The 25,788-nt window shown below is 40.8% G+C and overlaps 1 protein-coding gene across 8 annotated transcripts in view; it reads right to left on the bottom strand.

Annotated features, from left to right (window-relative positions):
* The window catches only part of PAM (peptidylglycine alpha-amidating monooxygenase), a 267,028-nt gene that overhangs the window by 94,634 nt on the left and 146,606 nt on the right, over window positions 1–25,788 (bottom strand). For all 8 annotated transcript variants that reach the window (XM_077289753.1, XM_077289771.1, XM_077289788.1 and 5 more), the window contains exons 10-12: window positions 10,522–10,602; window positions 10,349–10,425; window positions 2,446–2,549 (exon numbers count right to left, since the gene is read on the bottom strand). In XM_077289753.1, the coding sequence (XP_077145868.1) occupies window positions 2,446–2,549; window positions 10,349–10,425; window positions 10,522–10,602 (262 nt within the window). The remainder of the gene's footprint in view (window positions 1–2,445; window positions 2,550–10,348; window positions 10,426–10,521; window positions 10,603–25,788) is intronic.

Raw genomic sequence — 25,788 nt, 5'->3', positions numbered from 1 at the left:
CCCAGAAGAATTGATGCTGTTTTGATGACAAAGGGTGTTACTGGTCACACAATTGCTGAAAGTGTAGGCATCCCAGATTTTGTTCCAGAAAATTAAGTATTTCCCCCTGAAAATTATGACAATTACACATGTTTTGTTATTTCCTTTGTGGGTATTGGAACAAGATTAAAAAAAAACAGAATAACAGAATAAAAAGCAAATTGGACATAATTGCACCCAAAGCCACAAGAATTGGCCAGACAAAATTGTTGTCCGTTTTCCAAAAAACTGCGTAAACAACTTTGTTTCAAGCATGTGATACTCGTTGAAACTCACCAGTGGCAAGTAACAGGTGTCAGCAATATGAAAATCACACAGGAAACCAGATAAAAAGGGAAGGAGTTGACTCAATCTTTGCATTGTGTGTCTGTGTGCTCCACACTTAGCATGGAGAACAGAAAGAGGAGAAGAAATCTGACTGACGACTTGAGAACCAAAATTGTTGAAAAATATAAACAATCTCCAGATATCTTGATGTGCGCCTTTGTCTCCGGTGTGCAACATAATCAAGACATTTATAACCCATGGCACTGTAGCTAATCTCCCTGAACGTGACACCAGAGAAAAATTGATGAAAGATTGCAGCTCAGGATAGTCTGGATGGTGGATAAGCAGTCCCAATCATGTTCCAAAGAAATTCAAGCTGTCCTGCAGGTGCATCAGTGTTAGCTCGAACTATCCGGCAACATATGAATTAAATGAAACGCTATGGCAGGAGACCCAGAAGGAACCCACTGCTGACACATAGAAATAAAAGCGCTAGACTGCAGTTTGCCAAACTGTATGTGAGTAAGCCACAATCCTTTTGGGAAAGAGACTTGTGAAAGGATGAGACCTAGATAGAGCTTTTTGTAAAGCAGATCATTCTACTGTTTACCAAAAAATGGACTGAAGCCTACAATTAAGATAACACAGTACCTACAGTCAAATATAGTGGAGGATCTAAGATGTTTTGGGGTTGCTTTGCTGCCTCTGGCACCTAGTGCATTGACGATGTGCAAGGCATCATGAAATCTGAATATTATCAATGAATTCTGGGTCGCAATGTAGTGACCAGTGTCAGAAAGCTGGATTTGCTTTATAGGTCATGTGTCTTCCAGCAGGATAAGGACCCCAAACATACTTTAACAAGCACCCAGTAATTGATGGAAACAAAGCGCTGGAGAGTTCGGAAGTGGCCAAAAAGGAGTCCGGATCTAAATCATACTGAACGCCTATGGAGCAATCTTAAAATTGCTGTTGTAGAAGGCACCCCTCAAATATGAGAGACCTGAAGCAGTTTGCAAAAGAATGGTCCAAAATTCCAGTTGAGAGGTGTAAGAAGCTTGTTGATGGCTATAGGAAGCCATTCATTGCAGTTATTTATTCCAAAGGGTGTGGACCCAAATATTAAGTTGAGGGTGCCAACAATTTTGTCTGGCCCATTTTGGGGGATTTGTGTGAAATTATGTTCAATTTGCCTTTTTTTCCTCTGTTTATTTTTTGTGTTGTTCCAATAAACACAAAGGAAATAAAATATATATCATCACATAAACCCTATCAAATAATCGGAGCACAAAAAACTGACTAAGATCAGTACAAAGTACAAAGTCCTGACGAAGGGATGAAACGCGCGTTGGGGCGCTTGAGGAAAACCACACATCACGGACCACTCCTCATGTAAGTGCTAATCACAAATGTACTTCTAGTTAGTCTCATGCCAACATAATTGACATCTTGCTAAGGACATTGCATGGGACAATGAGCAATAATTGTAGTATGCACTATACATATGGATAGTAGGTCAGGACTGTGTTGGCACATTTCCCCATCTAACCAAGTAGTGACCCTAAAGGTTATATGTATTTATTCTTGAGTTCTGTGATTTTTTGTCATATTGCTATACAAACTCTGTTTAGTTTAATTCAATAAAAAAAATTATTTTTATTACTAGCACAGTATACTGGATTCTCTTGTGCGTGTGTACGGAAATAAAATAATAAAATATATATGTATAACAAATCGTTTAATTGTAAGAATTTTCTAGGAGAAATACTTCATTTTCTGGAACAATTTCAAGGGTGCCAACACACACATATAACATACACACATATATTTATACACAGATCTTTACTTGTACATCTATTATTCATAGTGAATGTCAGTGCCGGCCCAGCACCAAGGAAATGTGGAATAGAACAAGCTAGCAGTCAGGATCGCCATGGGATATTTATGTTGCAGAGTTATGAGGTGGTGAGACAGCCAAAGCTCTGGAACAGAAATGTAATTTGTCCTTGCAATTGATTTGGAAAGTAAAAAAAAAAGTACCGTATTTCAAAGTGTGCAGTAGAGCGATTCTTTTACCTTTATATATTAAATGAAATGTGAAGATTTTTATATAAGCATAATATTAATACTTTAACTTGCCCAATATAAGTATTAGATGTCCTGCCCTGACCAGTGAAAAGACATCTGGCCGCTAGAATGTCTCCAGGACGAACGTCAATCGGATCTTCTACCGGGTAAAATGCCTAAATTAAAAAAAAAAATTATAATAAGTTAGTTCTGAAGCATGAATGATTATTTGCAGGAATTCAGTAAAAGGCATCAAAATGTTGCTTTTACCCTTTAATGTCCTGTGTCTTGTGTGCTTACAATAGGACAGCTGCACTGGAATGTATTGCTTTCAGAAAAGCAGCTTCAGAGAGCTGTACACATAACAACATGATGAATATATATCAGGCACACACACTAGGGACAATTTGACAGGAAGATAATTAATCTATCGGTCTGTTTTTTAGCAAATGGGAGGAAATCAAGCCATAAGAATCACACATAGGCTCGAGAAGTACATACAAGATCAGCCTGGTCTTTTTAAAGTGAGTGCCAATGCAACACCTCTAACAAATACAATCTTAGCCTATGTGCACACGTTCAGGAATTTTTGCGTTTTTTTCGCTATAAAAACGCGATAAAACCAAGAAAAAAATGCATACATTAAGCATCCTATAATTAGAATGCAATCCGCAATTTTTGTGCACATGTTGCGTTTTTTTTTTCCGTGGCGGAATCGCATTCCGGAAAAAAAACGCAGCATGTTCATTCTTTGTGCAGAATTGCGGGGATTCCGCACACATAGGAACGCATTGATCCGCTTACTTTCTGCACGTGGCTATGCCCACCATGCGGGAAGTAAGCGGATCATGTGCGGTTGGTACCCAGGGTGGAGGAGAGGAGACTATCCTCCAGGCCCTGGGGACCAGATAATTGTTAAAAAAAAAAAAGAAGAATGAAAATAAAAAATATGGTACCAGAATTACAAAATAAATTCCCAAAACAAACATATTAACTTTCTCCACTATAATAGACTTAAGAAAGCTATTAGATGGTATTTACAAGCTGGTATCCCATTTAGGGAATTAACGACTTTCAAAACCTTATTAACACAACATAAACAACCCAAAGGAGTATTAGCAAAATTATACCAGACCCTTCTGTCGGACTCAGTATCTATTAACCCCTTCACCCCCAAGGGTGGTTTGCACGTTAATGACCGGGCCAATTTTTACAATTCTGACCACTGTCCTTTTATGAGGTTATAACTCTGGAACGCTTCAACGGATCTTGGCGATTCTGACATTGTTTTCTCGTGACATATTGTACTTCATGTTAGTGGTAAAATTTGTTCGATATAACTTGCGTTTATTTGTGAAAAAAACGGAAATTTGGCGAAAATTTAGAAAATTTCGCAATTTTCCAACTTTGAATTTTTATGCCCTTAAATCACAGAGATATGTCACGCAAAATACTTAATAAGTAACATTTCCCACATGTCTACTTTACATCAGCACAATTTTGGAACCAAAATTTTTTTTTGTTAGGGAGTTATAAGGGTTAAAAGTTGACCAGCAATTTCTCATTTTTACAACACCATTTTTTTTTAGGGACCACATCTCATTTGAAGTCATTTTGAGGGGTCTATATGATAGAAAATAACCAAGTGTGACACCATTCTAAAAACTGCACCCCTCAAGGTGCTCAAAACCACATTCAATAAGTTTATTAACCCTTCAGGTGTTTCACAGGAATTTTTGGAATGTTTAAATAAAAATTCACATTTAAATTTGTTTTTACACAAAATTTATTTCAGCTCCAATTTGTTTTATTTTACCAAGGGTAACAGGAGAAAATGGACCCCAAAAGTTGTTGTACAATTTGTCCTGAGTACGCTGATACCCAATATGTGGGGGTAAACCACTGTTTGGGCGCATGGCAGAGCTCGGAAGGAAAGGAGCGCCACTTGACTTTTCAATGCAAAATTGACTGGAATTGAGATGGGATGCCATGTTGCGTTTGGAGAGCCCCTGATGTGCCTAAACATTGAAACCCCCCACGAGTGACACCATTTTGGAAAGTAGACCCCCTGAGGAACTTATCTAGATGTGTGGTGAGCACTTTGACCCACCAAGTGCTTCACAGAAGTTTATAATGCAGAGCCGTAAAAATAAAAAATCATATTTTTTCACAAAAATGATCTTTTCTCCCCCAATTTTTTATTTTCACAAGTGTAACAGGATAAATTGGACCCTAAAAGTTGTTGTCCAATTTGTCCTGAGTACGCTGATACCCCATATGTGGGGGAGAACCACTGTTTGGGCGCATGGCAGAGCTCGGAAGGGAAGGAGCGCCATTTGGAATGCAGACTTAGATGGATTGGTCTGCAGGCGTCACGTTGCATTTGCAGAGCCCCTGATGTACCCAAACAGTACAAACCCCCCACAAGTGACCCCATATTGGAAACTAGACCTCCCAAGGAACTTATCTAGATGTGTTGTGAGAACTTTGAACCCCAAGTGTTTCACTACAGTTTATAACGCAGAGCCGTGAAAATAAAAATTCTTTTTTTTTTTTCAGAAAAATGATTTTTTAGCCCCCAGTTTTGTATTTTCACAAGGGTAACAGGATAAATTGGACACCAAAAGTTGTTGTCCAATTTGTCCTGAGTACGCTGATACCCCATATGTGAGGGGGAACCACTGTTTGGGCGCATGGCAGAGCTTGGAAGGGAAGGAGCGCCATTTGGAATGCAGACTGAGATGGATTGGTCTGCAGGCGTCACGTTGCATTTGCAGAGCCCCTGATGTACCCAAACAGTAGAAACCCCCCACAAGTGACCCCATATTGGAAACTAGACCTCCCAAGGAACTTTTCTAGATGTGTTGTGAGAACTTTGAACCCCCAAGTGTTTCACTACAGTTTACAACGCAGAGCCGTGAAAATAAAAAATCTTTTTTTTTCCCACAAAAATGATTTTTAGCCCCCCAAACTTTTATTTTCCATAGGATAACAAGAGAACTTCGACCCCAAAAGTTGTTGTCCAATTTGTCCCGAGTACGCTGATACCCCATATGTTGGGGTAAACCCCTGTTTGGGCGCACGGTAAAGCTCGGAAGGGAAGGAGCACTGTTTTACTTTTTCAACGCAGAATTGGCTGGAATTGAGATCGGAAGCCATGTCGCGTTTGGAGAGCCCCTGATGTGCCTAAACAGTGGAAACCCCCCAATTCTACCTGAAACCCTAATCCAAACACACCCCTAACCCTAATCCCAACGGTAACCCTAACCACACCCCTAACCCTGACACACCCCTAACTCTAATCCCAACCCTAATCTCAACCGTAAATGTAATCCAAACCCTAACCCTAACTTTAGCCCAAACCCTAACCCTAACTTTAGCCCCAACCCTAACTTTAGCTCCAACCCTAGCCCCAACCCTAGCCCTAACCCTAGCCCCAACCCTAGCTCTAACCCTAGCCCTAACCCTAACCTAGCCCTAACCTAGCCCTAATGGGAAAATGGAAATAAATACATTTTTTTTATTTTTTTATTTTTCGCTAACTAAGGGGGTGATGAAGGGGGGTTTGATTTACTTTTATAGCGGGTTTTTTAGCAGATTTTTATGATTGGCAGCCGTCACAAACTGAAAGACGCTTTTTATTGCAAAAAATATTTTTTGCGTTACAACATTTTGAGACCTATAATTTTTCCATATTTTGGTACAGAGTCATGTGAGGTCTTGTTTTTTGCGGGACGAGTTAACGTTTTTATTGGTAACATTTTCGGACACGTGACAGTTTTTGATCACTTTTTATTCCGATTTTTGTGAGGCAGAATGACCAAAAACCAGCTATTCACGAATTTCTTTTGGGGGAGGCATTTATACCGTTCCACGTTTGGTAAAATTGATAAAGCAGTTTTATTCTTCGGGTCAGTACGATTACAGTGATATCTCATTTATATCATTTTTTTATGTTTTGGCGCTTTTATACGATAAAAGCTATTTTTTTAGAAAAAATAATTATTTTGGCATCGCTTTATTCTGAGGACTATAACTTTTTTATTTTTTTGCTTATGATGCTGTATGGCGGCTTTTTTTTTGCAGGACAAGATGACATTTTCAGCGGTACCATGGTTATTTATATCCGTCTTTTTGATCGCGTGTTATTCCACTTTTTGTTCGGCGGTATGATAATAAAGCGTTGTTTTTTGGCTCTTTTTTTTTTTTCTTACGGTGTTCACTGAAGGGGTTAACTAGTGGGACAGTTTTATAGGTTGGTCATTACGGACGCGGCGATACTAAATATGTGTACTTTTATTGTTTTTTTTAGATAAAGAAATGTATTTATGGGAATAATATATATATATATTTTTTCTTTATTTAGGAATTTTTTTTTTTTTTTTTTTACACATATGGAAATTTTTTTTAAACGTTTTTACTTTGTCCCAGGGGGGGGCATCACAGATGCCGATCTTACAGTTTGCGTAGCACTCTGTGAGATCGGCGATCTCACTCATCGCTGCAGGCTTACAGAGCTGCAGCTGCAGCCTGCTCCTGACCCGGAAGTACTCCCTGCAGGACCAGGATGCAGCCCCGCGGCCATTTTGGATCCGGGGACTGCAGGGGGGAGACGCTCGGTACAAGGTGAGTACATCACCTTGTACCGATCGTCTCAGGGAAGCACGCAGGGAGCCCCCTCCCTGCGCGATGCTTCCCTGTACCGCCGGTACACCGCGATCATGTTTGATCGCGGTGTGCCGGGGGTTAATGTGCCGGGGGCGGTCCGTGACCGCTCCTGGCACATAGTGCCGGATGTGAGCGCGGCCGATCGCATATGACATACTATCCCGTCGGTGGTCATACGGGCCCACCCCACCTCGACGGGATAGTACGTCAGATGTCAGAAAGGGGTTAAACGTGCCTATATATTAGCATGGGAGAAAGAACTCGGAATTAAACTGCAGGACTGGGAGGTTGAGCGTATTTATAAAAATTCATTTGGTCCATCTAGCTGTGAAAGAGTTCAAGAAAACTCATATAAGATCGTCACAAGATGGTATACCACCCCAGTGGTAACTCACACCTGGTACCCCAACATACCCACAACCTGTTGGAGATGTAATAAAGATAAAGGGGAGTTTCTGCACATTTGGTGGTCATGTGATAAGATTAGACCGTTTTGGAATAGTGTTTTGAAAATTATTACCAAGTTGTGCTAACTTTCAAACCCCCCACGGCCGAACCTCATCTTTCTGAACTGGTCTAGCAATATTTCACAGACCAAGTACAAATCACTCTTATTTTTATTAGCAGCGGCCAAACTAATTATTCCCACAAAATGGCGCTCTCAGAGTAGCCCGAGCGTTGTTGATTGGCTCCAAAAAGTTGATCAGCTTTATTATGTAGAGGAAATTGGAGCTTTCACAAACTTCTCAAGAGACAGGTTTGGGGGTAACATGGCAGCCATGGGTTCCGTATAGAGAATCGGATGAATACTTAAGGATGATGAGTCAGCAGTCTCACACAGAGACTGAATGAAGATCTGGCATCCACCCTAAAAACTAACAAGCTTTCATGAGAGATTAATGCTTGTTACATAGGTCTCATGACGCTGTAAGGCACTAACCGCCGATACCACTATCCATTCTTACATGGAGGACTCCCCTGCCTTTCCCCTACCTCCTCTCCTTCATCTGATTTTCCCCACCCTACTTTTTCTATCTGTCTCTCAATATCAATGTTATAATTTAAGATCTATAGGTGTGGACACATTGGGTTAGACTCCTTCCTTATAAAAAAGTTGGAAAATGAAGACAAACTTGAGGAATGAAAGATTGTAACTTCTACTATGATTAATCTTAACATGTACTATGTGACGACCTAATGAAAGAACTTTTGATAACATTCTATTGAAAAAACACACACACACAACTACATAGTTTTACATTATTGTTTATTTGTGTTATATAACCCAATAAAAAAAAATGTTTAACAAAAAAAAAGAAAATAAAAAATATGGATGTTCTCACCTTCCTTCCGGCGGCCCTGGCAGTCTTTCTGCTCCTCGTGATGCTCGCGTTTCCAAGGATGCTTTGCGGCAATGACCTGTGATGACATAGGGTCTCGTGAGAACGCACGTCATCTGGGGTTATTGCCGCTAGGCATTACTGGGAACAGAAGCTGCCGGGAGCATTGCAAGGAGCGGGAAGGCTGAGGGGGACGCCAGAAGGTGAGAGTATCACGATTTTTAATTTTTTTTTTATTATCTTTAACATTAGATCTTTTTACTATTGATGCTGCATAGGCAGCATCAATAGTAAAAAGTTGGTCACACTTGTCAAACACTGTTTGACAAGTGTGACCAACCTGTCGATCAGTTTTCCAAGCGATGCTACAGATCGCTTGTAAAACGCTAGTGTTTAGCGGGAAAACGCATGCCAATTCCGCATGCGTTTTTACAGCGGCAGAGAAATGTGTGCACATAGCCTAAATGAAACTTGAGGTAAACTCTAGGCTAGTGGGCAAATGTCTCACACGTCATAAAAAAATATAAGATATTCTTATCTATGCAGACTACGCTTGAGAATATTTATAACCTAGAAAAGAAGGAATATATCCCCAATAACTAACCATATAAATGTGTGCAACGCAAAGCACTATTCAAGCAGACAAAACAGAAAGAAAGAAAGAAAGAAAGAAAGAAAGAAAGAAAGAAAGAAAGAAAGGAAGGAAGGAAGGAAGGAAGGAAGGAAGGAAGGAAGGAAGAAAGGAAGAAAGAAAGAAAGAAAGAAAGAAAGAAAGAAAGAAAGAAAGAAAGAAAGAAAGAAAGAAAGAAAGAAAGAAAGAAAGAAAGAAAGAAAGAAAGAAAAATTAAATAATCAACAGTTTGTTTCATCAATAACATGATTTTATTAAGGATACCAAAAGTTGACAAGACTGATTAAAAAACATGAACCTACAAGACATGATAAAAATATACACTAAAAGTAAAAAAGAGGAGGCAGAACAGCATCAGCAGCATTAATAAAATGTAACGGACAAAAAATGAAATTATAAAGCGCAAGTGCACAATGGGAATCGCTCAGACACTCATAACAATGAGATACAGTATGTGTGTGTGTGTATATATATATATATATATATATGTGTATATATATATATATATATATATATATATATATATACACATACACACACACACCGTATATATATTTATATTAGTGCATTGTACAATTGGGTTAATTGGCATGATAGCATAACAAGTTACAGTATGTATATAGATCGATAGATAGTGCAGTGTACAATTAAATTTATTAACTATACATATCAGAGAGAGATCAGAACTAGTGATGAGCGAATATACTCGTTACTTGAGATTTCTCGAGCATGCCCGGGGGTCCTCCGAGTATTTTTTAGTGCTCGGAGTTTTAGTTTTTAGCACCGCAGCTGAAAGATGTAAATCATTCAGCTGCGGCGCTAAAAACTAAAACTCCGAGCACTAAAAAATACTCGGAGGACCCCCAAGCATGCTCGAGAAATCTTGAGTAACGAGTATATTCGCTCATCACTAATCAGAACAGATCAGGATCAGAAGTCTCAAGTGAGTACAAAAAAGTTATAATATATATAGTACAAGCAAAGATATAGTAAGTAGATATGAAGGTGTTATGGTGTAAGATTCAGAAAGAACATATAGATCAGATTACCATTGTGATTACCATTTAGGTATAATAAGAGGTCATTTTAGGTAATTAGGTACCATTGTGCACTTCTTTAGAATTTTATTTTTTTGGGCCGTAACATTTTATTCACGCTGCTGATGCTATTCTGCCTCCTCTTTCTACTTTTAGTGTTTATTTTTATCATGTCATGCAGTTTCATGTTTTTAATCAGTCTTGTCAGCTTTTGGTATCCCTATTAAAATCATGTTATTGATAAAAATGGTTTTGATTATTTCATTCTTATTTCAAGTATTTTATGTTTGAAAAGATACCTGTGGTAGCTGTGGGCTCTGTCTTCCAATTAAAGACCACTTTCCGTTCCTGATTCTGTACCCACTGACAACTTGACCTAGAAAGTTGAACAACATAATGTATGAATCGCTGTATAGGTGCCCAAAAAGTGAAAAGAATTAAAATTTAAGTTTCTGGGTCCAGGGATACTTACCCAGCTGATGTGTATGGACTCTATAGGCAAATGGGTGCATGGTTGGTTTTTCATATGGACAGGCGATATCTGAATACACAGCTAAAATAATAATAAAAATAAAAAACGATGTCAATATTCATGCATATTTATTTTTTTAATCTAAATTGATTTCAATTTTCATTTACATAATTTTGGGGCACCATACTCGAAATCTTTATGTAGGATTCATTTATTGCGGGAGTTGCCCCTCCCTTTTCGTTTAGTGTTACTTTTCCCCTCATGGGGACTTGGCATATACCTACAGATGCTTCTCACAAAATTAGAATATTATCAAAAAGTTAATTAATTTCAGTTCTTCAATACAAAAAGTTAAACTCCTATATTATATAGTCATTACAAACAGAGTGATGTATTTCAAATGTTTATTTCTGTTAATATTGATTATTATGGCTTACAGCCAATGAAAACGTAAAAATCATCTCAGTAAATTAGAATTATGAACAAAAAACACCTGCAAAGGCTTCCTAAGCATTTAAAAAGGTCCCTTATTCTGTTTCAGTAGGCTCCACAATCATGGGGAAGACTGCCTTCTGGACATCTGTCAAGTCAGCAGTCACTGACACACTCCACAAGGAGGGTAAGCCACAAAAGGTCATTGCTAAAGAAGCTGGCTGTTCACACAGTGCTGTAACCAAGCATACTAATGGAAAGTTGAGTGGAAGGAAAAAGTGTGGTAGTAAAAGGTGCACAAGCAACCGGGATAACCACAGCCTTGAAAGGATTGTTAAGAAAAGGCCATTCAAAAATTGGGGGGAGATTCACAAGGAGTGGACTGCTGCTGGAGTCATTGTTTCAAGAGCCACCACACACAGACGTATCCAGGACATGGGCTACAAGTGTCACATTCCTTGTGCCAAGCCACTCATGACCAACAGACAACACAGCCCTCTACCAGGAAATTTTACAGGACTTCATGTTTCCCTCTGCCGACAAGCTTTTTGGAGATGTAAATTTTATTCTCCAGCAGGACTTGGCACCTGTCCACACTGCCAAAAGTACCCATACCTGGTTTAAAAACACCAGTATCACTGTGCTTGATTGGCCAGCAAACTCGCCTGACCTTAACCCCATAGAGAATCTAAGGGGTATTGTCAAGAGGAAGGTGACAGACACCAGACCCAACAATGGTGACGAGGTGAAGGCTGCTAGCAAAGCAACCTGGGTCTCCATAACACCTGAGTAGTGCCGCAGGCTGATCTCCTCCATGCCACGCAGCACTGATGCAGTAATTGATGCAAAAGGAACCCAGCTCAAATATTGAGTGCATGTACTGAACATACATTTCAGTAGGCCAACATTTCAGATTATAAAATCATTTTTCAAGCTGGTGATATGAAGTATTCTAATTTACTGAGATAATGCCTTTTGGGTTTTCATTGACTGTAAGCCATAATCATCAACATTAACAGAAATAAACACTTGAAATAGATCACTCTGTAATGACTCTATATAATATATGAGATTCACTTTTTGTATTGAAGAATTGAAATAAATTAACTTTTTAATGATATTCTAATTTTGTAAGAAGCACCTGTATATCCGGTATGCCGGTATTTGTCAAGTTTATATATATGTTTTACTGTAGCTGCATTAAAAGATATGGACACCTTTGGGGACAATTTTTTTTTTTTATATGAGCTAGCTAAGAATCCATCATTGCGACTGTTATGATGGCAGAGTTTATAATGTTTTTATCGGTCTTTTTCTGAGCTCCTCTCAGATAATTTATGAAAATATCAAAGTTCAAGTCAACTTTCATGGGGCATGTGGTCATAAATCAGCTGAGGGAAGTTCAGAAGAAAAGCCTTCCATTTCTCTGGTCATAATAACCTCACTGAGAGATACCCAGTCCCTTCATTCAGCAGCCAGAAGTGTGCTGGAAAAGAAACCGCTTGGAAAGGCAAGTGGTGCAAATTTTTTAATGAAATATAAAAGAAAAAAAATTGCCAAAAATACATGTACCGGTATTTAAATAAAAATGTATTGTTTTATTTTTTTTTTCCAAAGGTGCGCTTATCCTTAAAATGGGATTAGAGAGGAATAGCACATGGCCCTGTCTGTGGCAGAGCTCCTCAATGGATTGATAAATTATTAATGCGATAATGCATCCCCTACTGTACATTACTAGGTAATAAAAAGTCATGAGGGGATCAAGATTATATTAAGACAAAAGCTTACAGACCAAAAACCATCATTTTGCATAACCGCTATTACAAGTCAACATGTTAGGGCATGTTAGGTTAGGCTATGGGTTGAACTAGGTGGACTTAAAGTCTTCCATCAACCTTAATAACTATGTTACTATATAGCATACAGAATGAAGAAAAAAATATTAGCAATAAATAGAAAAAGGAATCACTGTTTTCCAATGGAGTGATAGAAGCAGCTATCTACATTCCACTTAAAACACATCCTTGGTAACCAGATATATTGGAACATAATACAGCATTAAGATTTAACACAATATTCTAACAATTCAAAAAATAGAATTTGCTTAAGCTGTTAAAATGTTTTTTTGCACTTCTCAGGGAAACAATTGAACACCTGAAATTGAAAGCCGCGCTGAGACTCACTATCCTGCTCCGTAACCTGATAATAGGCTCTCCGCTTTCCATTTCCAAAGTCAAGGACATAAGAATTGAGAACAATGTATAGAAAGGAAACAAAGGAAATTCGTTCAGTGTAAGAATGTAGGGAGTGTATCTCTAAAAGCCTTCCATTGCTGGGGTGGAAAAGATATAAGCACACATTGTGCCAGGTCATAGAATGTAACATGGTGGAATGTGTCCTGATTACATGTACCGTGTGGCGGGATTATACAGATATGTTAGAGGCTTTATCCGAGCATGCTCTGGTCTTCGGCCCCGCAACTTCATGTCTCGCGGCTGTTCGAGAGACGCAACACATGCATGGATTGCCTAACATACAGGTAATTACTGCATGTATTGTGGCTGTCGAACATCTGCGAGACATGAAACCGCAGGGACTCAAACATATTATTCAAGCATGTCGAAGAATAATAATTTTATTTCCATAGCACCAACATATACCGCAGCACTTCACAATTCGGAGGGGACTTGTACAAGTCGAAGACACACGAGCATGCTCAGATAACACCTTATCGGAGCACGTTCACTCATCACTATTAAAAGGCTTTTTCTTCTTTATATGACAAGTATGCGCTGATCACAGGTTAGGCTTATGCTGAACAACTGGTGATCTATTGTAATCTGTTTGGAATGCAGCAGCAGGTATTTACGGTAATTTCAGTATTTACGGTAATTTCCTTACAACAACCCCACAGGTAGAAATCAAGTATTAAACAGATCTCATTGCAACAAAGACCCTGTCCAGGTAATACACAGTCTCAGGTGGTCATCCAGCGTGAGAGACTACCATTATGTTCTTCCCCCTAACTAATAGATTAGGGTCTAAATTCCCTAAAAAGTGTATTTTAGAATGGTTTACTATCTGAGAACACTATGTTACTGACCCAAGATGGAATCATAAAACGGGAGAAGTGTCATATAACAGTTCTAACTACCCAACATCCTGACAAACAACTTTTTTCATTAGTGCTGAACAGAAAATAAAATCAGAGTTTCTTGGATGAGCATCTTCTCCAGAAATAATTATGATTAAAGAGTTAATCTAATACTTTCCTGGTTAATAGTTTAATAAACAAAGAATACAGAATTTTCAGTTTTGCTGTTTTTTGTTTTTAAATACTAAACAAACCTAAAATTAAAGCAGGATTTCACCCCCTAAATTATTTATACAGTCATGTCAACTTTGCAGGGCGAGTCCGTTCATCTGCTACTGAAAAATCACCGTCTGAATGAATATGCAAATGAGGCCGAAGAGCTGAAGTCTCTGTCACTCCAGCTCTCTTTCCCGCCCAGCGCCTCTATTTCCCTCCTTATGCTTGACTGACAGTCTCTATGTTATGTGACTTCAGGAAAAGGAGTTGTCAGTGAGAACTGGGTGGGGAATAGAGCTGGAGTGACTGAAGCTTCAGATCTACAAATAGTTCAGCCTCATTTGTATAACAATCAAACTCTGATTTATCATTAATGGAGGAATGGACTGGCATTGCTGAACTTGTTTTTGAAAGAGTTATATGCACATATAAATAGTTTTGGTGTGAAATGCTTCTGACAGATTTCCTTTAAGGTGGCCATAAGAAGTGAAGAGCATAAAAATCCAGGAAACCCACTGAACTGAACTGGGGCCCCCATGGGTCTTCAGTTACCATTAAACAACTTATGGGGTTCACGCAATAAAGCTCATGGTGCTCAGATGATGCCCCACCACCTTACACCCCCGGTCTAACCACATCGGTGCCATGATCGCTATTCAATACAGGTTTTGAATTACAGCCATCAAACTTAGCGCCAATGGCTGCAATTAGCTCCAATTGCAACAGTTACCACCGGGAGTCAGCTATGTAAAAAAAAATCAGCTGGAAGCCGGATAGAGAGCTGGTTCAGGGAGCAATTTCTGCGGTATATACTGTAGATGGCAGGAGAAATGGGCAGACACAAGGCAGGGGGATCACATAGATTACGTGTCCCATAGCAGTTGTGTCCCCAGCCACCATTGGGGGTATGCTACCTTCCAGAAACATGGAATATATCCAACCAACACCTCCTGGACCCTCCATCTGCTAACAAGGGTATACAACACACTTCCCATTCTATACATTAAGGATATTGTTTATAGAACAACACATTGGAGTACAATAACTATCTTTTCTGACAATTGTAAGCATGGACCAACTCCTCCAACATGGATGGATTCTCCCTGGATCTGCTCTCAATGACAGATGTAAGTAATCGCTCTCACTGATTAATAACATACATCATACTACACGGAATTCGGATAAATACTAGCCCTAGACACAAGTTGCATGCAAACATCAAAATCATTGTGAGGCACATTCTAAACACAATTATCTGGAACAAAGAAAACTGCAGCCTAAAATTATAGTCAATGGGGTGAAAATCAACAAAACATGGACATTTATTAAAAGAAGCCTGGTGGACCCAATTAAAGCGTGCGGGTCTTTGAAGCAGAACGGAGAATTGAAATACTTTACAATGATGAAAACTTGTATTTCTTTCAAGTAGTTAATCTCATTCCAATGATCAAAAAAGGGACCCAATAAGAAGTGTCAGCGAGCACATATTTCCAATTCCTGAACAATAAACACATCGTGTTGAAAGTAATGGGGTTATAAAACAGGAATGTCCTAAAAGAGGAGAAGAGGAAATGGGGGAAGTTTTTTATTTTCCAGAACTCACATCACTTTAAATCCATAAACCTAATTTCTGCTTCTTCTTCTGTGAATCCGCCTGACACTAACGCATCCAGCAGGTCCCATCCGTAGACCCACTGCAACTGAGTGATTTACCATCATCCTACATGACAGAAGTATTTCAAGGAGGCCAGCAACCAATTACTAGCAAGTAACCTGTGCTGTTTCTAGGCCACTCTTAGCCCCAGGCGCGGAGGAGAGCAGACAATCCTCTCCCTAAGGACAAGGCTTACTACAGTGTATTCCTGTAAACTGACAGCCAGACCCTTCTGACAATACCGAGAAGGCAGAGAAATAGCCGCCTGCTTCAGCTTCCTCACTGCTGAATTTGAAAGGTAGGTTATGACCCCACATATATAAGTACATCACTTTCACAAAATGTGCCTTTAGTTAACAAAAACAGAATTCCCTAAATTGCCAAAAAATATTTCTAGAATTGGAATTGCAGAGCTACCATAAGTGCGGTGGGCCTCTATAGTGCCCTATACACGTTATATACTCCAAAACACCAAAAAATGAGCTAGACTATAAGCTGGTAAACGTCTAATGTGTAAGAGCACGTTCAAACTGTGACCATTTCACACATAAACAAGAAAAAAAACGAGCGTATACCCTATCGCAAGTAAATCAGTAAACAGTAGCAGTACCACCAACCATCTCTCATCGATACTATACCAAATGATGAAAGACAGGCTTTCCGTGACCTTGTTGATCTTTTACAGGAGAGTGAACATCACAATACAAGAAGGAGCTTCATGGTGAGATTAGCCTCCCAGGCAACACCTTCCCTTTCACTATTCCCGGTGGTACAAATTTTCTTTAATAATGTGTGCCGTGACATTCAGGATCTCAGATTAAACACCATCAAGGGGAACAATCTTAGAGTGGAAGAATGGAAGGCTCTGACTAAACTGAAAAGCAACAAAGAGTTCATCTGGGAAGCTGATAAAGGAGGTAATATTGTATTATGGCCTAATGTCTTATACATTAAGGAGGCCATACGCCAATTGCAGGAGTCTGTGTGCTATCATGCCTTACCCTCTGACCCATCCTCCATTTTTTAAGGACAGACTGGATACCTTAATTAGGGCTGCACTCTGCAATACCAATATCCTCAACAAAAAGGAAGTGGAATTTTTGACTAACCCTCAGCCGGTTATGCCCACGTTCTATATATTGGCAAAGATGCACAAGTCATTATAGGAACCCCCAGGTAGGCCTGTTGTTTCTGGGATTGGGGGGTCTTTTTGAGCGTCTGTGCATCTATTTAGACTTTTTCCTTCAACCACTGGGCTCCTTTGTCAGGGACTCAACTCACTTAATACAACATCTAAAGGGCCTTATTCCAACCAACACTATTCTGGATACCCTAGATGTTGAGTCTCTGTATACTAGCATCAACTATGACCTTGGTATAAGGGCTGCATCGTATTTCCTTAATCGCAGCTCCACAGGAGACAGAGGACATGATTCATCTATCCTAGATTTGTTAAACTTTGTGCTCGACAAAAACTACTTCATGTTTGTTAGAATTTTCTATAGACAAACTACTGAGACTGCAATGGGTGCACTGTGCGCCCCCTCGTACGCTAACATCTTTTGCGTTGGTGGGAGGAAATGGTGGTACATACACAGGACAAATATGCCACAAATGTACTGACGTGGTTACGTTTTATTGATGTCCTCTTGTTTTGGAGAGGCACCATGGAGGAATGTAAGTTTTTCATCACGGAACTCAATAATAACGACCTCAATATCAAACTTACCTCCACACGGTCCTGCTCATCAGAAGATTACAAAAACTAATAACTAATAATCTTCTGCATTACACCAGATCCATCCCAATCTCCTTAAGAATGGAATACCTAAAGGGTAATTTTATCGTCTCAGGAGAAACTGCAGCACTTTGTCGGAATTCCTTGTTCAAGCCAAGAATTTAATAGACCGGTTCAGACACAGAGGAAACTCCAAAAAGGTTATCTCCGATGCCTTTCACAAGCTCCACAGAGCCCACAACAAGATTTTTTTCTAAGGCGAACAAGGGAGTCCAGCAGACCATTAGATATACGGTAATGACTTTTAACAATCAGTGGCAGGATGTCAGAAAAATATTAGACAAGAATTTGGGAATACTTTAAAGTGAGTCTAAACTGATACAGCATATTTCAGTGGCCCCAAACATTGTAGCCAGACGGGCAAAGAACCTTAAAGACATTTTATGTCATAGTCATACCAGTCCTACAAATAGACTAAATAGGGGGAGCACAACTTTAGGAACATATCCCTGCAGAAACTGTAATGTCTGCCAATATACTGTTGCACAAGATGGATTATCCATCTCTGTGTCTCCTTTTCAGATTCACCCAAATCTTTATTTAACTGTAAATCTAGAGATCTGGTTTGTGCACTAGTCTGCGACTGTCCTAAAATCTTCGTCGGACAAACGACACAAAAACTGCGCAGAAGAACATAATAGCATTTATCGAATATTTCCACAGTGGAAAAGGACGGTTAAAAGGGAAAACCAATGAAATCAATAACATAAAATTTCCTGGAAGTCCACAGTAGTCGAATAACTGGACTTAAGGTACTGGAACTTGAAGAGATCAAAAATAATATCAGGGGTGGTAATGTGAAGAGCGGAACAAAAATGGTTACCTCAATGAACCAAAAAGAATTTGTGATCAATATTGACCTGTCCATTCAAGGACATTTTAGCTATAGTGTGAAATCCTATTTTTTGTTTGTGAAACTGCCACTTAGGCGAAACTGTACTGTTTTGTTTGTTGTGAAACTATCACATAGCCGAAACTGTTTTTTTTGTCTTCCCTTTTCTTTCTTTGTTTAAACAAGCAAAACTTGTATAACCACTGAAACTACCTGTACAACTATATAAAGAGGGGATAGCACCTTGAAGGCAGGCGTGCATTCAGAGGCTTCCCAGTGATATACTATACGAGACGTGTCTTGTGTATTATTTCTGGTGATTCCCCACTTCCAAAGGCTGCTCCGACTGAGTGTGGTCCCGACATTTCCTGGCGCCTGAACAGGGACCCGAGGTCTGTGTACTCCTTCAAGAACACCGTCAGAATACGAACGAAAAGAGAATCTGGGATAATGGACGGCAGATGAATAAAAACCTGGCCAGGTAAGAGACACTGTTAGATCTCTTATATCTGCCCTGCACTGTCCGTAAGATTTTCTGTGTCGTGTCCTTTAGCGGGTAGTTCTAGTAGAGGAGGATACCTATAGCTCGGGTTCTTGAACTACTTAGGAATTGACCACCTCACGGAGTACGGCATTGAATGAGAGTGAATGTGAATAGAAGGTGTGTGGAAGTTGGGAATAGCCCTATAAGCCGCCCAGGGTGTTGAAACAGAAGAAGTGACTGTCCCACTGGGCAACGTGGTTGCGTCCTTTCGGGGAGACCTCCGCGCCTATGTTCAATCTCTGATCCTGTCTTTGACGAAAACCTGGTGACGGATAAGTGTATGATAGTATGAGCCCAGGACAGATAAATTAGCCTGGGACAAGATACGTTGTATTTTGATCCTCTGTCTGGTTGCATTTGTGTTGTTTGCTATAGGTGTAGGAATCAGGATTTTCTTACATCAACACGGTACGCAGAAGCCGTTAAACATCCTAGCTCCTTAGGAAGAAGGTAACGAGGTATTCTCATACCCAAACGCCACCTAGGGCAAGAAAAGAAAAAAGCTCAGGATAAGAAAATGGGGAATAAGCAAACAAAGTCGGAACCAGAAGAATTAGATATCTATACTATCATAAAGGAGAGAAGTGGTGAAGATGCCACTAAGGGACGTGGACAGATTGCATTGATACAGGGTGAGGGCCCTGTTGTGTAATTCTGTGCGTTCAGAGCGCTGATAGTTCAGACGGGTGACACAGATTTTCAATACAAGCTATACACAGAACTAAATCAATAACAGAGAACCAAGTCTTCTGATTTTTAACGTTTTTCTTTTTCCTTTGCTTGAGTATAATCTAGTTTGGGGTGATCTTTGCCAGTCCATTGCTCCAAAGAGTCATAGTCATTCTCAAGGTACAAGGAGGACGACCAAGATGGCTTCAGGAAGCGTGAGTATGGACTTATCGACCCTTAAACGATTAGCAAAGCACAGTAAATTTAATCCAGTAACCCCCACTGTACCCAAATCTGCAGAAATGCTGTGGTCTGCCCTATTGGAACAAGCATGTGGGCATGACAGCATGTGCATACAGAAACGGTCGGTCTTGAATAAATCAAGCAAACGACTACAAATGTTAGCTAAACTGATCTGTGTGTATGAGGAATCCCTGTGTAATGCAGATTCCCCAAATTTCCACTGCCAGTGTTGTGTGACTAATGTGCAGAGAGTGTGTGCCTTACAGACACAACTGGCAGAGAATGAACAGTATAATGTAGACAGAGAAAAGCAGATTGCTAGTCTTGAATCACAACTGCTGAAAATGAAAAATCATTGTGTTGATATGGAAGCCCAGCTGATTCAGTCTGGGGCTGAGGTCAGAGCTGTGAAGGAAATGGCAGCAGCCAGTGATGCCATTGTTAATCAGTGCAGTGTGGAGCTGGATACTAGTTCCCAACTGATTACTAGTCTGAAAAATATCATCAATGATTTTTCAAATGTGGTGCCGGCCTTCTCTTTGTCTCTGAACACAAGGTCAGATCCCCGACCAATTGTGCCCTGTGCAGGGCAAAAAGGGGGGAGTGATGGAAAAGGTGATATATCAAATATTTTATCAAATTTTGATCCAATAATAAAAAGTAATGACAGATATGTGCTGTTTAAATTACAAAGAAAGTTCAAACGTGACATTGTTAAGAGTGCATCCTTAGTAATGGAAGAGTTTAAAAGTTCCAGACAGAGGGAGGTATGTTCTGTCCGGGCCCATAAATCAGGCTTGGCATGTGTTACATGTTATGCCTGTGCTGGCTCCGGCCATATTGCCAGGTACTGCAAATGGCCGGGTACGATGAAGGAGAGGAAATATTATTCTGTGAAATGTTTTAAATGTGGTCACTTTGGACATATTGCAAGGAACTGTTACTGCACAAGTAATTGTGAGGGGCCTAGCAATATTGTCAGGGAGCACAGGCATTTTCACAGACATAATGGCATTTTCTCTCAGTCTGTCCCAAGCCACGGGCAAACTCCTCAAAATGGCCAATTACAACCAGGGAGGATAGTGAGGTCTTGATGTAAACTCAGATTATAGAGTTTCTATCTGGTCTCTGGTCTTTCATTGTTTCTTTTGTTTTAGCTCCTTTTATTCTTCTTCTATTTGCTAAGTTTGCTCTTTTGTTATTGAAATGAATTGTTAGACCAGTGTGGTTTAGACAGGAGGCAGAAGGGCCTTATCTGAGGTGCAATGTGATTGCAATGATAATAGGATTTGTTAGTTGTTGTTTTTTTGTTTTTTTTTTGCTGTTTTCTATCAGACCCCCTGTGGTTTTTAACTCCAGGTTTCCATAGAATTCATAATGATAAGAGTAACACAGATCACAGGATAATAGAGTCACATCCATGGATGCTCTGATTTGTTGCTTGAACTAAGGGTACCGTCACACATTGAAATTTTCATCGCTGCGACGGCACGATTCGTGACGTCGCAGCGTCGTATAATCATCGCTCCAGCGTCGAAGACTGCGGTCACACGTTGCAATCACGGCGCTGGAGCGATGCCGAAGTCCCCGGGTAACCAGGGTAAACATCGGGTAACTAAGCGCAGGGCCGCGCTTAGTAACCCGATGTTTACCCTGGTTACCAGCGTAAACGTAAAAAAACAAACAGTACATACTCACCCGTCGGTGTCCTTCAGGTCTCTTGCCGTCCGCTTCCTGCTCTGAGTGCAGCCGTACAGTGAGAGCAGAGCGCAGCACCGCTGTGATCTGCTCTCTCACTTTCCGGCCGGCACTCAGAGCAGGAAGCAGACGGCAAGGGACCTGAAGGACACCGACGGGTGAGTATGTACTGTTTGTTTTTTTACGTTTACGCTTGTAACCAGGGTAAACATCGGGTTACTAAGCGCGGCCCTGCGCTTAGTTACCCGATGTTTACCCTGGTTACAAGCGAAGACATCGCTGGATCGCTGTCACACACAACGATCCAGCGATGTCAGCGGGTGATCAAGCGACGAAAGAAAGTTCCAAACGATCTGCTACGACGTACGATTCTCAGCATGGTGTCTGATCGCAGTAGCGTGTCAGACACAGCGATATCGTAACGATATCGCTAGAACGTCACGAATCGTAACGTCGTAGCGATGGAAATTTCAATGTGTGACGGTACCCTTAGATAGGTAGGGAGGTGTGTGTTCACCTAAGCTTTGAAGTTCAGCAGTAAAACTGACTTTGTTTGTTTGTTTTCCTGTGCATCTTAGATTAGATAAAGGGTGTTGTTACGTGAGCTAAGATAGGCGAGTAAGCATGGACAGATAACGGATGTACACGATGGAGTGTCATGTTATACAGTGTGCTGACCTTGAAGTTTGGACGGACAACATGGTTTCGTTCACCTGATGCAGGATACAACTAGAGTCAGTGTACCATAGTTACATAGTTACATAGTTATTGAGGTTGAAGGAAGACTTTAAGTCCATCTAGTTCAACCCACAGCCTAACCTAACATGCCCTAACATGTTGATCCAGAGGAAGGCAAAAAAAACCCATGTGGCAAAGAGTAACTCCACCATGGGGAAAAAAATTCCTTCCCGACTCCACATACGGCAATCAGACTAGTTCCCTGGATCAACGCCTTATCAAGGAATCTAGTGTATATACCCTGTAACATTATACTTTTCCAGAAAGGTATCCAGTCCCCTCTTAAATTTAATTAATGAATCACTCATTACAACATCATACGGCAGAGAGTTCCATAGTCTCACTGCTCTTACAGTAAAGAATCCGCGTCTGTTATTATGCTTAAACCTTCTTTCCTCCAGACGTAGAGGATGCCCCCTTGTCCCTGTCTCAGGTCTATGATTAAAAAGATCATCAGAAAGGTCTTTGTACTGTCCCCTCATATATTTATACATTAAAATAAGATCACCCCTTAGTCTTCGTTTTTCCAAACTAAATAGCCCCAAGTGTAATAACCTATCTTGGTATTGCAGACCCCCCAGTCCTCTAATAACCTTGGTCGCTCTTCTCTGCACCCGCTCTAGTTCAGCTATGTCTTTCTTATACACCGGAGACCAGAACTGTGCACAGTATTCTAAGTGTGGTCGAACTAGTGACTTGTATAGAGGTAAAATTATGTTCTCCTCATGAGCATCAATGCCTCTTTTAATACATCCCATTATTTTATTTGCCTTTGTAGCAGCTGCCTGACACTGGCCACTGAATATGAGTCTGTCATCCACCCATACACCCAGGTCTTTTTCATTGATGGTTTTGCCCAGAGTTTTAGAATTAAGCACATAGTTATACATCTTATTACTTCTACCCAAGTGCATGACCTTACATTTATCCCCATTAAAGCTCATTTGCCATTTATCAGCCCTTAGCTAAAAGTTTAGTTTTCCTAGGGTGTTAAGTAGCTGCGAGGGTTGTATGTTTCTCTTTTGAATTGTGGAAAACTGGTAGGGGTGTCTGTATAGAAAACAGAAGCAATTGACTAGGAAAAGAAAATTGCATTCATTTTGTGGGGTTCAGGAGAGTTGAGGCATTAGCTAATTACTGGGCAGCTGAAGAAAGGTCAACAGGGGGAAGTCACCCTGAAGTAAAAGTATAAATAATGAGTGAGTTTGGGGGGACAGGGAAGCATCAAATAAGGATGTTTATTAAATCCACTGGGAGATCTCCCAGAGCGTATTGTTCCTTTTGTCCCATTTTAGGTATCTACCGTATGTAGAAGAGCACCTATCACTCCAGAGAAGAAGTATTGACCTTTGCCCAGATGCCCCTGAGAGACTCCAGAACACCCCTCTTACGTTTGGTGCCGAGCTGAAACATCTCCTCTCAGATTTCAGCCATGAGGAAGAGACTGTAATAAAATCCAATGCCACTTCGTCCTGTCATTTTCCTTCTGGTCATTATTTTATATATATTGGACTGTTATTATCTGCAGGAGAACCAAAAGATGGACACCCAACTGCAAGGAAGTCAGGCTGAGCACCAGTTACTCAGCCGGAGAAGGGGGTTAAGGACATAAGAAAAATCCAGTCCTTTACCCCAAATCCAATATATATTGTATATAAATAATGCTGTTATATTCATTGTTGTGTCACTGGGTAGTAATTCCATAGGTGTGCATATAGACACTTTAGGTGTAAGTCCAGGACTACCTGTACGTTGACATACTCAGTAAGTGTGTTCATGTGAAGGTGTCCATGCATTTACAGCCAGTAGATAACTCCAACTGTACGTGGATCAATGATCTTTATGTGCATTATGGATCAGTAGCAGCCATGCTATTTTAGCTTAAGTCTCTATATGCATTTTGGAATTGTAATATATGTGTTTTGTGTGAATGGGGAAAAAGAGTGAGGTTCTCTAGGGACAGGTCCCCACAGCTTCTAAGTTATTTGCCACTTTAACCCTAGCAATGGTGAAGTTCATAAGGGATGGACTGAATGTCGGTTAGAATTAGACGGTGTAATTTTCCCGCAGTCCACTTAGGTACTGTGACATCACTCCCGACTCCAGAAATTCTGAACTGCCTAGTAAAGATCTGCGTGTCTGTCCATGGAGGAACCTCATCAACTATATTCAATCAAGATTACAGAAGAGCCTGATGGAAGTTGTGTCTGATGCATGTCTGATGAAAGTCGTTCAACTGCCTGAGTCCGGTCGTTTCCAGTGCCTGAGTCCGCGAGGCCAAAAAAAAAAAAAAGCCTGTGACATCCAGCAGTCTCATCTGGCCAGACATGCTCAAAATCCTGCTGAATCAAGCTATAGGAGAGAGACGTGAAGTCTGGCAGGGTGGCGGGTGCACACAGAATGATGTTGACTGACTTATGGACTGTGATGGTGAAGCCGTTCCAGAGCCTAAAGGCCCCGTCTCACATAGCGAGATCGCTAGCGAGATCGCTGCTGAGTCACAAGTTTTGTGACGCAACAGCGACCTCCATAGCGATCTCGCTATGTGTGACACGTACCAGCGATCAGGCCCCTGCTGCGAGATCGCTGGTCGTGTCGGAATGGCCTGGACCTTTTTTTGGTCGTTGAGGCCCCGCTGACATCGCTGAATCGGTGTGTGTGACACCGATCCAGCGATGTCTTCACTGGTAACCAGGGTAAACATCGGGTTACTAAGCGCAGGGCCGCGCTTAGTAACCCGATGTTTACCCTGGTTACCAAAAAAAACAAACAGTACATACTCGCCTTTCGGTGTCCAGGTCCCTTGCCGTCTGCTTCCTGCTCTCACTGACTGCCGGCCGTACAGTGAGAAGTGAGAGCACAGCAGTGACGTCACCGCTGCGCTCTGCTCTCAGTGTACGGCCGGATCTCAGTCAGAGCAGGAAGCAGACGGCAAGGGACCTGGACACCGAAAGGCGAGTATGTACTGTTTGTTTTTTTTGGTAACCAGGGTAAACATCGGGTTACTAAGCGCGGCCCTGCGCTTAGTAACCCGATGTTTACCCTGGTTACCCGGGTGCTGCAGGGGGACTTCGGCATCGTTGAAGACAGTTTCAACGATGCCGAAGTCGTTCCCCTGATCGTTGGTCGCTGGAGAGAGCGGTCTGTGTGACAGCTCCCCAGCGACCACACAACGACTTACCAACGATCACGGCCAGGTCGTATCGCTGGTCGTGATCGTTGGTAAATCGCTATGTGAGACGGGGCCTTAACTGGTCACAACTGGAGAAAGATGACATTGGGACAGGCCGACACCTGAAGCCCAGTAACGACATGACCACAGAGAAAAGACATAAGAAAAAGACTTTGA

Source organism: Ranitomeya variabilis, chromosome 1, assembly GCF_051348905.1.
Source record: "Ranitomeya variabilis isolate aRanVar5 chromosome 1, aRanVar5.hap1, whole genome shotgun sequence".
Classification (NCBI taxonomy): Eukaryota; Metazoa; Chordata; class Amphibia; order Anura; family Dendrobatidae; genus Ranitomeya; species Ranitomeya variabilis.
The sequence above is the reverse complement of the archived record's forward strand: the minus strand, read 5'-3'. Positions and strand labels throughout refer to the sequence as shown.